Here is a 15,496-nt window from a genome sequence, read left to right on the forward strand (position 1 = left end):
CTGAATATCCCATTTCTCTATAATCTCTACTTTCTGACATTTTCTTAAAACGTTTATTGATACGACTCAATTTTTACAGGGTATATAAGCAAATGGCCACCAGATTGGTTTTATTTTGTGTGAGTTTTTACAGCGCTTTCTCTTTGGCTGGACTGGGCACATTCTGCTATCATTGTCCTGCGGCAGTGCGTCGGGTTGGATATTCTTTTTTTGCACATCCGCAGATTGAGTTACGCCCGCTTGTCCTTTGCAACCGGCAGTCGGTGTCCTTGTCGTCGCCTATCAGTCGCACTCGTCCGAATCGGATTCTCATCCTGGCGGGGGGATCCTGCGAGGACGTTGGCCATGGCCGTGAACAGGACATCAGCACAACTTTTTCCTTCTGCTGCTCAGTTTTTCTCCCACTCAGTTATTGAAAAATCGGATATTGCGTATTTTTTAATTATAAACGAAAAAGACTGGATATTAAGTCCCATTTGGATTTAAATTTAATTAAACTTCACTTTGGGCATGTGGTTGTTTTTTTCTTGCTCTTTGAGGGATTTCGAACGAGTATCTCGGCATTTTAAGCAGTAAGTAAAATTTAAAGCGATGGCAAGAAAAGGCACGTATACACCTCCCCACCTCGATTCAATCTGAATTCCTCCTAATTCCCAAAACTTGTGCATACATGCAGAAATATTTTAACTCGCTCGAGCAGTGCAAAGTCCGTTGAACAAATAAACTTGAAAATACATATCATAAATGCATAGTTTTCGTTCTTTTTTTTCCGGGGAGACTGCCAGACTTTGCTATTCATGTTTGTCCAGACGCTCGAAGGATCAGGGGCCGGGAAAAGGACCACGGGACAATGGCAAGGACCAATGGCAAGGACAAGCTGCTGATGCTGGTTCGGGCTCTGCATCTTTGGCTGCCACTGCAGTGGCAAGCTCAAAATTTTAATGATATCAAATACATACAAAGCCCAGCCAGGACGTACCAATATGCACATGTGTGTTGCTGGGCACAATGCAGTCGGCATTAAGTGGAAAAGGATGCGGCAGAGTTACACTCACACATCAAAAGGCTGGCAGACATGCATGCGTAGATTTTATGTATTTGGCTCACGATTTAGGCTGCCCAAGAAGGCTGAGAAGGTGATGGCGAAGACATTGCTGCGGCACACAATCCGGCCACTGCGAGTGTGTGTCCTACCCACAGGATATGCGCCAAAAGCAGCCGACAATCAAGCCGGCTCGAAATGATGTACTTAATTCTTCGCAGACCCTTTTTTTCAGCGTCGTTTCTATTTAATAAACTGCATGCAGTTTTCCGCTCACGGGTAAATGCAAATGAAACTGCAAGGACGAAGGAGCAACGGAGAGCGAAATCGTTGGCGCTGCCACCAGCTGCACCGCAGGAGTCTAGAGTCTAGACCTTGACGGCCACATCGTCGTCCTTGTCGTTGGCGGTGTCGTCTCCGATAAGCATACGCCCTGTGGGCGCGCCAGATATTATAATACGTGGCCATTATCCCGGCTCTGCCGGCGATAAATCACACCGGGACATCTTTGTGTGCCAGCAGCAGACGCAACACCATTGCAGTCCAGCAGCAGTTCACCAACACTGAGCGAAAAAGACGCAATCGAATGTGACAATTTAAGCCCCAATTTGCTGGTAATAGAACTACAATATTCTTTTCTAATATATAATTTCTTAAAATTGAATATTTGCAACATCAAATTTTGTTGGATATTTTTCTTTGAGTGTAAAAGCAAAAGCCATTGAAATGGTTGCCCGGGAAACTGGAGCAGTTGGAGTCCGCCAAGCAGACGTTTGCTGGTCATATCTGGCTCGCTGCATCGCGGGCACGCTCATAAAATGTTGCGCCTGCTCACACCCAGGAATCAGATCCTGCAACTCCACTCCACTATCCCTCCCCATCTCCATCCCCTCTCTTGGGTCCTGGGTCGACAAATTTGCTTAGAATTTGAAATGCAAGCCAGACAATGGCCGCAGACAAACGGCAGGGACAGACGGAATGAGGATGCGCTGGCTATGAAAAAGGAATAAAAGCTGCCCAGCTCCAACTGAAAGTGGGATGGCACTGGGATTGTCAGTCGGGATCTGCATTATTATTATTATTACAGTCGGAAGTTCAAGTTCATGGTTGACTCTGGACTGCTCTCGAAATGGAGACCATCATAATGGCGGATTGAGAGACTGGCGGAGAAAAATGAGTGGTGCATCCACATAAATTATATGATAAGGCTAGAAGTTGAGTTATTTGAAAATAGCTTTAAGTGCTACGGACTAGCTTAGTCTCCATATTCACGCATTAAGAATGTTTGATTTGAATGACCTGATTTGAATGGACTTCCTTAAAATCGAAATATCATATCAAACTCCCATCCTCGCTACTAATTTTCTAACGTGCCATTCAAAAGAACTTAATGCCCATCCCTGCGCATCCATGATTGGCCCTTTTGGGACACTCAGTTCGTCTTGTCACAATGCCAAACTCATCGTTGTATGGTATCCGCTGTCCTGTCTCCTCCGTAAAACTTTTGAATAATTCCGTGGACATCCAGCAGCATGCTCCATTGGCTGCCTTCCCGAATGCGCTGATCCCTGTGCCCCATCCGCATCCGCATCCACAACGTATCTGAACCTCGTACACCCTCCGGATAAACCGGGACCGTTTTATGGCCATGTCCGTGTCTGCTGGCTGCACTCGTGGCCTTCAGACGCTCATAAACAAGCGACACAAGTTGAACACTGCCAGCGGAGCGTCCGCATTCGCCATGGCTGGAGGAGTGAGAACTGGATTGCGACTGGGATTCGTCGGATGGAGCGAGCGGGGAGATCTAATGTGCTGGGCGTGGCTTTGCATTTATTCGTGTGTAAAATTTTAATTGAAATATATATTTAAGCAGGGAAGAGGCGACAGCGACAGCGACGAATGTCATTTGTATCTGTATCTGTCCCTGGCCTTGTATCTGCATCTCACAGATGCGGACGCTGATGCGGATGCGCGTGTGCCTCGCTAATGTTTTCATTTGCATGCGAAGGACATCAGCCCGGAAGCGTGTTTATATGCAAATGTGTCCTGTGATTATCGAGGCTGCTTTGAAATGTCTGCTCCTGCTGATGCTGATGCTGCTGTTGCTCCTCCTCTTTTATGACCACGTCTGGGTGTTAACTATTTGTTTTTGTGCGCTGATTTTGTTTGGGTATCCAGGGGCGTGTACTTATGTCTGGCCATCGGCACTCAAAAAAAACTCGAGAAACAAAAACTAATTTCTGCTGCGCGAATTTAAAAGTTTACTTAAAGCTTGGTCTATATGGCTGGCACATAAGCTTGTCGACCGATGGATAAATCGAGGGGTAACTGGAATACCCTTGCATTTAGCATTGGCTTATTGTTTTCGTAGTTTTCACCAACAGCACAAAGTGCTGAGTATGTGGGATCCAAGCGCTTGCAAGCAGCTCCTGGTCTCATAGACATCCGGTAGATGGGTCGCTCCACGAAGAGATCGGTGCTGAAGGCGCACAAGAAGACGAAGTTGTGGACGGAGTGCACGGTGAATCTCATAGCCGAACAGCCCACATGGGTGTTCCGATCTGCCATCAGTAGTAGGGCTTTTGCTATTCCACTGAAGATGCAATGATTAGCTGTTTGAACTATTAATTGGCTTATTAATATATATCTCACCTTTTCCCCAAAGTTGTCGGCATATAGACACCCATTTTAATGTTGACATAATCCGCATATCTGGTCCAATGCTGTATTATCCGCAACATGAGTTCTAGGTCCTCGTAGTCGTTCAAGTTACCCAAATAGTGGGTGGAACCTATATTGGTACCCACGTAATAGAACTCCTGTGAGTTCAGGCAAAACTTGTGCGTGGAGCACGTGATGACCGCCAGTCGGGCTAAGTCCTCCAGTTCCATTGAGTAACTCAATCGGGACATTCGTGCCGCCGCTGCCTTGAGATACTTTTGCTTCCCGCTCGCCGTATAATTGCGAAACTCATTGAAGGCAATTAGTAATAAATTCCTGTAGGTCGACATGGAAAGAGTTCTGGCATTCGGTGGACACATGACGCTGAATTTCTGAGCAAATACACAATTTCACGGATGTAGTTTCTTCAGATTGTACTCCACTCACCGATGGGTTATTACAGGCTAGGTTATTTGTACCGCAGTAAGGCAGCTGGCAAAAATCAACCAACTTGCTGCATCCAAAGGGAATGAAATTGAGCAGTGCTACGAATATGAACCCACTTAGTTCCATTTTCTAGTGAAGTCTGGAGGTTTTGCTAGGGGAAATTCGCCTATTTATTGCCTAGACAAAGTATGTATATTTAACTGTAATAACAGTTTCTTCTAGGAACATAAAAAGCTGCGGCTAATGTTTATAAACATATGATTTCTTGGGAAGTGAGAGAGCTTATATGTATAGCGCTACCTGGTTTAACTGTAGCAACCATACCTCGTTTGATATTATTAATTATAACTGGTATGCTATATCCCGAAACCACAGGGATCTTAAACTCCCCCAATTAAAGCTGCCACATTCATTATAAGTGTGTCAATTGAACAATGTCGTCAGGGATGTGCTCATTAAGGGCACAGCAGTTGGCGATATTTGAAAAATCCATTAGGTCCTTCTGCCACGACCGCAAGGCAACTGCTGCCCCCGCCTTCCTTTTCCGCGTCCACCCCGCCCTCGACCTTTTGGCCAGATCACACTTAACGCTTCGTGTGGCATAAAATTTCTATACAACAATTTATGTTAAAATTAATGAAGACCTCTTGGCGGGGTGTGTCCGCGTGTTGAGGTGTTAAGCATTAAGCAAGAGCCCGGAAAATGTAAATTCCGAATGCCTGGAGCTCTGGACAGGGGCTTCTGTTGACCCAGGCCGACGGCTGGCTGGCAATGAATGTCATTTGGATTAAGCGTTGGATAAGTTTTTAATTTATTGTGCAGACAACACAATGTCGGCTAGTCTAGAGTCGGCGGATCCGCCAGGTTAAGTGGGGGTGTAAGTGCAGGTTATCTTGGCGTGCTTATCGGAGCGTTCCCATCGTGGCCACGTGCCATGTCCCACGGTCAGGGATACGAGTCCACATTCTTCTTCTCCACCTAGTTCAGCTTGAACTGGCTGGGCTCGGTGCCCGAGTGGAGGACCAGGTGCTCGGGGGTCATCGGGGCGGTGAGGGTCACCCAAGACTTGGGCACGCCGGCGTCATCGCGAGCTGATTGCAGGGCCTGCTGCAGGGCAAAGGCGACTGCGATGGACAAACAGATGGCTGGCTCTCCGGTGGCTAAGGATAAAGAAGTCCCAGTTAGCTGGATTCACAACCATGCTGTAGATAGATACTCACCCTTGGATCTCATGAAGCCCGCCTTGTTGGGACTCTTGGGGAGCAGCTCGATGCGCAGATCAGTGGGTATGTCCTTAGCTCCTGGTGGCTTATACGTCCAGGTACGATTCGTGAGACACTCGCCCGTCTTCGGATCCGCAATCACTTGCTCGCTGGTCCAGTAGCCCAAGCCCATCATGAATGCACCCTCGATCTGGCCAATATCCACATTGGGATTCAGACTCTCACCAGTGTCCTCCAGGATGTCCACTCGGCCCACAATGTAGTTACCGGTGAGGACATCCAACTCCACCTCGGTGAGGCAGAGACCGCATACGGAGTACGGATCCATGTCGCCCTGCTTGCACTGATCGCTGGCGATCAGATTGATCTTGCGGTTGTAGGCCTCCTGGATGAGGTCCTGCCAATTCTCGGGCTTCACCTCCTCGCGCACGGGCTTCAATCGTTCATTTAGAGTCTCGCACGCCTTGCGGACTGCAAAGCAGAGGGTTTCACTGCCCACAGCCCCTCCAGTGACCATGGAGTTGGCTCCGTTGATGGTATCGCTGGCCTCGATGCGTACCTGTTCCATCGGAATGCCTAGGGTGTGGGCCGCCACCTGCGAGATCTTGGTGTTCATGCCTAGCAAAGAGATACAAAAGTTTAAGACCAGCTTCTTTACCCAAGGACCATCACTCACCTTGACCCATTTCAATGCCTCCATGGGAAACCACCACGGTGCCATCGCTGTGGTAGATAGCCACCGTAGCGGGGTATTGTCCGAAGTAACCGATCTGGTACTCCATGATACACAAACCCAATCCGCGCTTGTGCCAGCGGTTCTCCTTGTTGTGGGCTATAGCCTCCGCCTTCCGTTCCCTGTACTTGGTACTTTCCAGGAATCGCGGCATCATGTCGCCCATTTTATGGGCGGGTAGCAAATTGGCGAATCGCACGTCAGCCGGATCCACTCCAGTCTCGAAGGCGATGTGCTCGATGATATTTTCCATCATTGCAATACCCTCCACGGAGCCAGGAGCACGGCACGGAGTATTCGATGGCGAATCCGTGCAGACTAGGTAGCCATCCAGTTTGTAGTTGTCGCTGAACTCGTAGCAATTCTTGGATAGCAAAACGGTATGACCAATGGGTGATTCGTTGGCCAGATATCCAGCATCCTCGTAGAATCGACTAACGATACCGGAGATCTTTCCGGATTTCTGAACGAAAAAGTCGTAGTCGCAATGGAAGGCCCAGCGTTTGCCCAGACTGGTCATGATGGACTCCAAGGACTGGACGAATCTAATGGGTCTGTTCAGCTTGTGAGCAGCCAGAGCAGCAGCGGCAGCAGCCAGATTGCATCGTGTGGCTTTGCCTCCATATCCTCCTCCAATACGACGCGTCTTTACCTGAACATCGTTGGACTTGAGGTTCAGCACATTGGCGATGGTGTCCTGGGTTAGGTCCATCCACTGGGTGGCAGCGTACACCTGCAAGCCGCCCTCGAAGGGCAGAACCACTGTTGTCTGCGGTTCCATGTAGTAGTGGTACTGGAGTCCCATATCCAGTTGGCCGGAGGAGCTCACATCAAAGGGTTCCTCCAGCTGGAGGACATCGATGGTGGACTTGATGGGCTGCTCCAACCGCTTGTTATTGCCAGCTTCGGATCCAACTTTGTCTAGCACTGCCTTCAAGGAGGGTAGTATTTCTTCCGCTCCGCCCTCGTAGGTCAGTTTCACCAGCTCTGCTGCCCGATTGGCCAGCGAATTGGAGTTGGCTAGGATTATGCCCACGGGCTGACCATAAAACTTAATCTCTCCCGTGGCGAATAGTTCCTCATCCTTGGGGAAGAAAAACTGGTCCCGGATTTTGGGCCCAACGTAGTTCGGTCCCGGAATGTCCTTGGCATCGAGGTACGCCACCACCCCGGGTAGATCCAGAGCCGGTTGCGTATCCACCTTGGTGACTTTTGCGCCCACCTTCTTCGCGATGACAAACGCAGCCCACAACTGGTTGTGCTGGGTGGGCAGATCGTTGGAGTAGGTGGCTTCGCCAGAGCACTGGATCAGACCCTCATGCTTCTCTGTTGCCTTGGTCACCGGGTAGTGCTCCTGGAAGGTCTCAAAACTCTGCTGGCCACTTGAAACGGGACGTTTCAGGAGAGAACCGCCTGTGACGAATCGACTGCCCAAACCCTGCTTTCGCTGAGCCGCTATCTTCAAGAGGAACTTGTAGAAAAGACCACAGGCCAACTTGCGTCGGTAGACGGGTGAAGCATCCGGAAGAACGGCATCTGGCTGAAGCAGGGTGGACAGCTGCCCGAAGGCCTTCTCCACCAATCCGTTCTCGAAGGGATTCTTGTCCCGAATCAAGTTTTCAATCGCTGTGGCATGCACGAATTCGGGATGGATGCCACCGAAGCAAATGCGAGCTGATTTCACCTTGGCGTCTGCCGTGAACTCCACGAGGAAAGCAGCGTTCACATAGGCATGGGCATTCTGCGCACGGGGCATAATCTGTTAAAAGAGTAAAATTAAAATATATTCAATTTTAAATGATTTGTAAATGAAAGAATGGCTATCTTATCAGCTTTGAGATAATCACCCCAAAGTGTCGTAATTGCTCGTTTTTTTCGCATTTCTAAAAACTTACAAGACATTTGTAAAGTCGCATTACTTTCGTTGATAAGAAATTGTACTGCACTTCACTACTTCGAATACTCCATAATTTGCACTCACCTTGTAGGAGTCAAATGCAAACCGCTCCTTGGGATACGCGCGCAGCACCAGACCACGGATAATCTTTCCCTCCATGGAAGAGCCCAGATAGCTGGCCAGGCTGACAGTCTGCTGCTTGTCCACCGCCTCCTGGACAATCACTTGAGCATCTAGGGCCTCCAGGACGATGAACACATCCGAGGGGAACTCCGGGTGGGCATGCTTGATGGACAGATTGCCCGCCAAGGTGCCAGCCTGGGTTAATGCGAAATGGGTTGATAAACACAAGGTGCTCAAGGTGTTTTCATTGTTGGCCTGATTAGATAAGGGTCGAGGGCTTTCAAACCTCTTGGATTTGACTTACATTGCGCACTGGAACATTAGCGATCCAATCGAGGTGTTGCCACACCTGAGACAAATACTCGAAGCCCTTCGTGTTCTCCAACTGGCGACACAGCTCCATGGTTTCACTGAGACTCAGATTTCCACCGAGAGTTAGGGATGAGTTATCTGCGCTCAGCTTATGACCCTTGAGCTCCGCCAAGCCGGAAACATCGATGAATGCCTTTATGTCCGGACTACGTCTGTAGACGCCGTGGGCCGTATTTCCAGCCACCAGCATGTAGGGCAGCTTCTCTTTGACTGCTCCCTGCAGAGCGGCAAAGAGGTCACCCAGACTCACTGGCCAACTCCAGCGGCTGCCATCCGGATACAGTTGGCTGCCCTTGGGCTGCTGCTTCTTGCAGCTGCCGGAGCAGGTTTGGCCGGTCTTGGGACACTTTTTGGTGCTCAGGTCTTCAATGTCAATGCACTCAGCTGGTACCTGGATGTTGCTGTCCACGGCAAAGGATTTCATGGCGTCAAGAATGGGACGATAGCCAGTGCAGCGACAGATGTTGCCTCCAAAGGAGTTCTCCACCTCCTCCATTGTGACCTTGCCGCCCTTGGACTTCAGCAGGCCGTACATGTTCATCACGATTCCCGGCGAGCAGTAGCCGCACTGGGTGCCGTTCATCTTGGCCAGTCGCTGCTGGATGGCATGGTAGCCGACCCGCTTGTTGCCCAATCCCTCCGAAGTGGTCACCTCCAGGCCCAAGCACGTATTCAGCAGCGTGAGGCACGAGTTGACCGCCCAGGTGCGCAGCTCTCCGGTCTCCGGATGAATCCCAGTCAGGGTGCAGACGCAGACGCCGCATCCGCCCTCCTGGCACATGAACTTCGTGCCCGTTAATCCGGCATACTCTCGGATGAAAGTGTTCAGCGAGATATCCGCCGGCAGGGCAGACAGGTTGACTAGGGGGCACAAGCAAACGGAGGCATAAGTGTCTACACAATCCGGGTGTTATCTTATCGAGTAGCCTAATTCCTCACAACATGTCAAAGAACAATTGTTTGCGATATCTGCTTCTTATGAGCTAACGATTGCTGCTGAGCTATTATTTAAATATTTTAGAAGAAAATGCTTGTAATTGATATTCAGTACCTCTCAGTTTGTAGAAGTGCTCTGATGGGCTAATGAAAATAAATTAGCAAAATGAAATGGAACCCTATAAAATATTGTTACAACTGTTTTGGAAACGAGTCTAGCCATGTTTTACTCAGAAGTAATTCACCAAGCTTTTCACAAGGTCGTCGCAACTCTCATCTAACTAGCAGGTATTTAGTAGTCGAATTTCTCGACCCTGGTGTTCCAGTTCGTTGTCTCGGCAATCTTGTAGATGCCAGCCCCCATCAATCCATAGGCAATTAACTGCCCACACATGCATACACACCTTCGTGGCTGGTGCCGTTGATTGTAATTCTTCCAGCCATTATCTGTGAATTATATAAGTCCCTTGAATCACTTAAAAGCCGTCCGGGAATCGTTGTGAAATTAATTGCAGCCTTTCTCGCCTTCAATTGACGCGGGTGTTCAGAATTATTTGGATGGTTATAGTGGGTTCTGGAAACTATGTTATTTCACAATATGTGGCAATGAGTCCACTTGTCAGCCTCGTTTGATTCCACGCCGAACTGCGAGCGACTGAGGGTATGGGCCTTCCGTAGCCCCATATATATAGTGGTTCTCCGGCCCTCGAAAGAGACTCCCGCCTCTCCAAGTTCAAGTTCACCTGCTCCCCGCTCTTAACTACCATGTTCCATATACTGCGCTCACAATTCAGCATTAGATCATCGTAGCACTCTGAAACGTTATCGTCTGCCGGTTTCAAATACTCTCCCTCGGTTTTGGAACTGAAAGCTTTATCAGTAAACGGCTTGTTTCGACGTTTTTGTTTTGCTCATATTTCTAAACAAAACGGCGAGATTATGTTCGGAATAAGGGGAACTAGTCCTATAAACAGAGTGGTGCCTTATGAGCGAAAGATTTCTTCAAAACATATATGTACATATGTATACAATTCTATTAGGAATTATATAACAGGAGAACGATTCTTCAAAACTTCAAACGATTTCCACACGATTCTATATTTATTTAGTAAGATAAATTACATAATACAGATAAAGAAATCAAAAGATCGAAGCAGTACACCAAATGAAATATCGAAAAATACCCAAATCTAAGCCAGAACTTCATTTCATTACAAGGCGAATGCTTCCACCTGGCTTCCGGAGTTAAGGACGACCGTTTCCGGCGTCGTTGGTGCCCCCAAGCGAACCCACTCCCTCGGAAGACCCGCATCGTTCCTGGCCGACTGGATGGCGTGTTGCATGGCGAACAGAGCTCCGACAGCCAGACACAGAGCAGGCTCACCCGTGGCCTTGGATCGCATAAAGCCCACGGGGTTGGGACTCTTCTGGAGCAACTCGATGCGAAAGTCTATCGGGATATCCTTGGCGCCTGGTGGGTGGTAGTTCCAGGTGCGGTTTGTCAGAATCTGACCTGTCTGACGATCGTAAACCAGCTGCTCGGTGAGATAGTATCCCAAACCCATGACAAAAGCGCCCTCCACTTGACCCACATCTATATGTGGACTCAGGCTTTCCCCGGCATCCTCTAGGATGTCAACCCGGCGGATCAGATGGTTGCCCGTCAGAATGTCCAGTTCCAGTTCGGTGAGACTCAACCCGAAGATGTTGTAGTTGGGGATATCCCCCAACCGGTAAGATTCCGTGGCGATGAGAAACACGGACTGCAAAAAGGCCGCTTGGAGCACCTGCACCCAGGAGGCCCGAGGTCCGAGTCTTTCCTTCACCGGAGCCAGTCGCTTGTTTAGAGTGTCGCAGGCTTTTCTCACTGCCAATCCGATCATCTCGCTGGTCATCGAGTTGGCCGTCAGCATGGAGTTGGCTCCGTTTACAGTATTGCTGGCCTCGACTCTCACCTGGTCCAACGGAACACCCAGCACGAATGCTGCCACCTGGGCCGCCTTGGTGTTCACTCCTTGGCCAATCTCAATGCCTCCGTGAGAGATCACCACCGACCCGTCCTCATGATAGATGGCCACTGTGACCGGATAGTTGAAGGCCACGGTCGTGTTCAGCGGGAAACTCATTAGGGCCAATCCCAGACCTCGTTTGCGCCATCGGTTCTGGGAGTTGAATAAGTTAATCTGGTCCCGCCGCTTGTGGTACTCTGTGGAGGCCAGGAACTTTGGCAGCAGCTGCACCATTTTATTTCCGGGCTGAAGATTTACCAAACGAACGTCGGCAGGATCTAGCTGGCAGGTGAAGGCTATGTGCTCCAAAGCGGTCTCCGTCATGGCGATTCCTGTGAATGTGAACGATATTGTATATGTAAATACTGTAAACCTTTTTAAATGGTTTTTGACTTACCCTCTGCGGAACCAGGAGCTCGACACCAAGTGGAGCTGGGTGCATCCGTTCTGATGGCACTGCCTTGGGTCCTATAGTTCGCGTCAGTCAGATTGTAAACATTCCTCAGAATTGGCAGAGTCAGGAAGTCAACGACGTTCTCATTTAGATTACATCCGGAATCCTCATAGTAGTTATTACTCAACATGATAATGGATCCATTGGCTCTGGCTCGGAACTCGTAGTCCGATCTGCAGGCCCATCGTTTGCCAATGGTCTCCATCATGGACTCTATGGTCTGGACAAATCTGGCAGGTCTCCTTAGCTTTGAAGCCACCAAAGCCGTGGCGCAAGCAACTATATTGCCTCTAGTGACCTTTGCACCATACGCTCCACCCACTCGTCTAACTTGGAGCTGAATGGAGTTCACACTAACTTTCAACATGTGGGCAATCGCTCCTTGGGTGGCGTCCATCCATTGGGTGGCGCAGTATACCTGCAGAATGTTATCAAGCGGCACCACGATGGTTGTTTGTGGTTCCATAGTGAAGTGGTATTGGGACGCAAGCTCCAGGATCCCTCTGCCAAGAACATCGCCAGGTGCGAGAGGAGGCAGCTTTAGGGGTTCCACGGTATCCTTCTTCGTGCTCACAATCCGATCGGTTTGCTTTTCCGCTAACACTTGGTTCATGGTCGTGAAGATCTTTCGCTGATCCCGGGCATATGTGACCACAACCAATGTGGCAGCATAGACAGCCGCATCATGGGTGAGAGCTGCGATGACTCCCAACGGTTGATCAAAGTATTTGACTCGCCCGGCAACAAAGACCTCGTCCACTTCAGGTGTAAGCTGATTCACCAGAACGAAGTTGTTGGAGCCTGGGATATCTTCGGCCGAATAGAAGGCCACCACTCCCTTGCACTGAAGGGCAGCAGAAGGATCGATCTGCTCAATGGTGGCACCCACTCTCTTCGCAGTTACAAACGCACAATGGACGGCATTTGAGGTTGTCAGTAGATCGTTCATATACGTGGCCTCGCCAGAGCACTGAATGAGACCTGGAAATCCAAATCGATAATAATAATACCACGTATGGAAAAGGGTTTTCTTAAACGATGTACCTTCTAGTTTTTGAACTGGTTGCGTGACGGGATAGTTTTTTTTAATCGTCTCAAAGGATTGGCTTCCCGAGGAAAGTGGTCTCTCCAGTAGCAAGCCTCCAGTCCGAAAACGCTCCCGAACTCGCTCCTTGGGTGCGGTGGCCAGCAGAAACTTGTAAAGCAAGGAGCAGGCTAGCATTTGGCGATATTCCGGGGAGGCCTCCGGAGGACGCTCCTCGGGTTGCAAGCTAGCTGGGAGTTCCTGAAAGATCTGCGCAACTGTGGCGGGATCGTACAGATCCCTGCCAGGAAGCAGTTGCTCCACTTGGTCATCGTGTATGTAATCTGGTCGAATGTTGCCGAAACATATGCGTGCGGAGTGGACAATCCTGTGCTGAATGTCCTGCCATTCAATGAGGAAGCCTGCATTCACATAAGCATGAACATTCTGCGCTCTGGGCAAGATCTATTGTTTGGAGAGGAGATTGATTCAGTTAACTAAATTCATATTTTTAGGAATAAGTTCATCCACCTTATAAGATCTAAACAGGAATCTGTCCTTTGGATAGGCTTTTAGGATAAAACCACCCAGCACCAGTTTGGAGGTTGTATCACCGAGATACGTCAGCAGGTTCATCACCCTTTGGGTACTGGGATTGTCGTAGACGAGGACGTGGACATCCAGAGCCTCAAATGTGATGAACACATCGGAGGGAAATTCAAAATGTTGCTTCTTGATGTTTATGTTGCCCGCCAGTGTGCCATTCTGTGAAAATTTAATTATAAATTATTTAAGTAATAATATTTTACAATTTGTTTCATTTTTCATTTCTAAATTTTTTTTTCAGTGTCTGCAGCGACTTGAATTGATTTACTATCTTTGTTGTGAAAGTAAAATGGGTTTTTAAGCTAAAATGTTCTCTGTGCTAAGAGTTGATTGCTTTTGTTAGAAAACTGGACAGTAACTCAAGGCAATGCCTGTGATTTAAGAAGTAAATTAACTTTGCTATATAAACGAACAATACTTCAATGGTGGAATAATAAATCGAAAATTCACTGGCCTTGAAATAAGTTTTTAAATAAGCGTTTCACGGGAGAAAGAGCATTCAATTGTCAAAAACTACTATTATTTTCGCTAATCTTCGTCTTCGCCAAGCGCCGAAACGGGTTTCTGGTTTTATGGAGCACTCTACTCACATTTCGCACCGGCACATTGGCAATCAGGTTGAAGTGCTGCCATAACTGGGCACAATACTCGAATCCGGGCCTCTTGGCAGCCAGCAGGAAAACTTGCATGGCATCCGTGAGAGTGACATTACCGCCCAGCAGCAGGTGATCCGTCTCAATGCTGTACTGCCTCAGCTCCGGCACCATATTCACGTCAATGAAGTGTCGGATGTCCCTGGGTCGCCGGTAAACTCCATGGGCGGTGTTCCCGGCCACCAGCATGTAGAGTTCTCCGTTCGCCACCTGACTAAGGGCTCCGAAGAGCTCCGTTAGAGTCTTTGGCCAGTACCACTGACTATCCCCATGATCCCTCAACGGAGGTCTCGAGCAGCTGCCCTTGCAGGATTGTCCAGTTCGCGGGCAGAGCAGCTCGAAGGAGTCCTCGATGTCCACACTTTCCGCCGGAACCTCAACGTTGCTATCAACCGCGAAGGACTTCATGGCATCCAGAATGGGTCGATAGCCGGTGCAGCGACAGAGGTTTCCACCGAAAGCGTCCTCCACCTGCGACATGCTCACCTGCCCGCGATGTTGCTCCAGCAATCCGTACATGTTCATCACGAATCCTGGCGAGCAGTAGCCACATTGGGTGCCATTCATCTGAGCCACGCGCTTTTGAATGGGATGGTAGCCACTCAGTTGGTTGCCCAGTCCCTCGTCCGTCATGATCTCCGCATCGTCACAGGTGTTCAGAAGCGTCAGGCACTGTGGAATGGGCAGAAATAACCCATAGTTTAATTATATTTTAATTCTAGTAATTACAAATTTAACTTTTTATTGCTCGCTGTATTCAGGTGTGGAGAAAGCCACTCCCCGAAAAGTGACTTCTTACCGAGTTGGCTGCCCTGGACTGAACCTCCTGGGTGACCGGGTGGCGCCTGCGGATGACGCAGACGCACGAGCCACAGCCGCCCTCCAGGCACATGTACTTGGTGGCCGTCAGGTGCAGGTGCTCCCGCAGGAAGGTGTTGAGGGTGGTGTCCGGTGGATAGTCAGCCGCCTGCACCTCGTACGGAAAGCCATTCACATTGAACTTGATGCTCATCGCTGCACAGTCGTCGGTCGAATGGAGCTCTTTTGGTCATTCGTTTCTATTTCAAAGCGCTGCTGAAACCTGATTTCCCGTTAATTAGGCTAAACGGGTTGGAGCAGATTAAAGTGCCATCTAAAGCATACACTGAGCGAAACCGTGCACTCTGCGAAACTTACTAAGTTTTTGCTGATGCTTTGCACTTAATTGACAGATTTATAATAGAAATTCCGCTAAACACTATTTTATGGTTTTTAAAGTGATAACTTCCAGAATTATCGTTTTGTCATAAAACACAATATGAATGAGTCAAAAATTT

The 15,496-nt window shown here is 48.9% G+C and overlaps 3 protein-coding genes across 4 annotated transcripts; all 3 read right to left on the reverse strand.

The window, feature by feature from the left end:
* Positions 1–2,874: 2,874 nt before the first annotated feature.
* On the reverse strand, positions 2,875–4,276 carry CG31296 (uncharacterized protein; the record flags this gene model as incomplete). 2 transcript variants are annotated; one of them, NM_001275679.1, is made up of 3 exons in its annotated part: positions 2,875–3,635; positions 3,695–4,095; positions 4,151–4,276. In NM_001275679.1, 3 exons carry the CDS (start codon positions 4,274–4,276, stop codon positions 3,320–3,322), a joined length of 843 nt encoding a protein of 280 aa, NP_001262608.1. In that variant the 3' UTR covers positions 2,875–3,319. The 2 variants fall into 2 exon arrangements, with proteins under 2 accessions (NP_001262608.1, NP_732044.2); NM_169664.3 differs by having other exon boundaries at positions 3,283–3,635.
* A 663-nt stretch (positions 4,277–4,939) lies between these two features.
* On the reverse strand, positions 4,940–10,095 carry AOX1 (Aldehyde oxidase 1). Its single transcript, NM_142218.2, has 6 exons — positions 9,839–10,095; positions 8,431–9,359; positions 8,088–8,321; positions 6,050–7,865; positions 5,371–5,991; positions 4,940–5,310 (listed from the first exon to the last, which is right to left on the reverse strand). Exons 1-6 carry the CDS (start codon positions 9,876–9,878, stop codon positions 5,129–5,131), a joined length of 3,822 nt encoding a protein of 1,273 aa, NP_650475.1. The 5' UTR covers positions 9,879–10,095; the 3' UTR covers positions 4,940–5,128.
* A 420-nt stretch (positions 10,096–10,515) lies between these two features.
* On the reverse strand, positions 10,516–15,217 carry AOX2 (Aldehyde oxidase 2). The gene is made up of 6 exons (NM_169665.3): positions 14,980–15,217; positions 14,118–14,852; positions 13,453–13,686; positions 12,942–13,386; positions 11,841–12,878; positions 10,516–11,775 (listed from the first exon to the last, which is right to left on the reverse strand). The coding sequence occupies exons 1-6, from the start codon at positions 15,190–15,192 to the stop codon at positions 10,646–10,648; spliced, it is 3,795 nt and encodes a 1,264-aa protein (NP_732047.2). The 5' UTR covers positions 15,193–15,217; the 3' UTR covers positions 10,516–10,645.
* Positions 15,218–15,496: the final 279 nt, after the last annotated feature.

The sequence above is a fragment of the Drosophila melanogaster genome, chromosome 3R, assembly GCF_000001215.4.
Source record: "Drosophila melanogaster chromosome 3R".
Lineage (NCBI taxonomy): Eukaryota > Metazoa > Arthropoda > Insecta > Diptera > Drosophilidae > Drosophila > Drosophila melanogaster.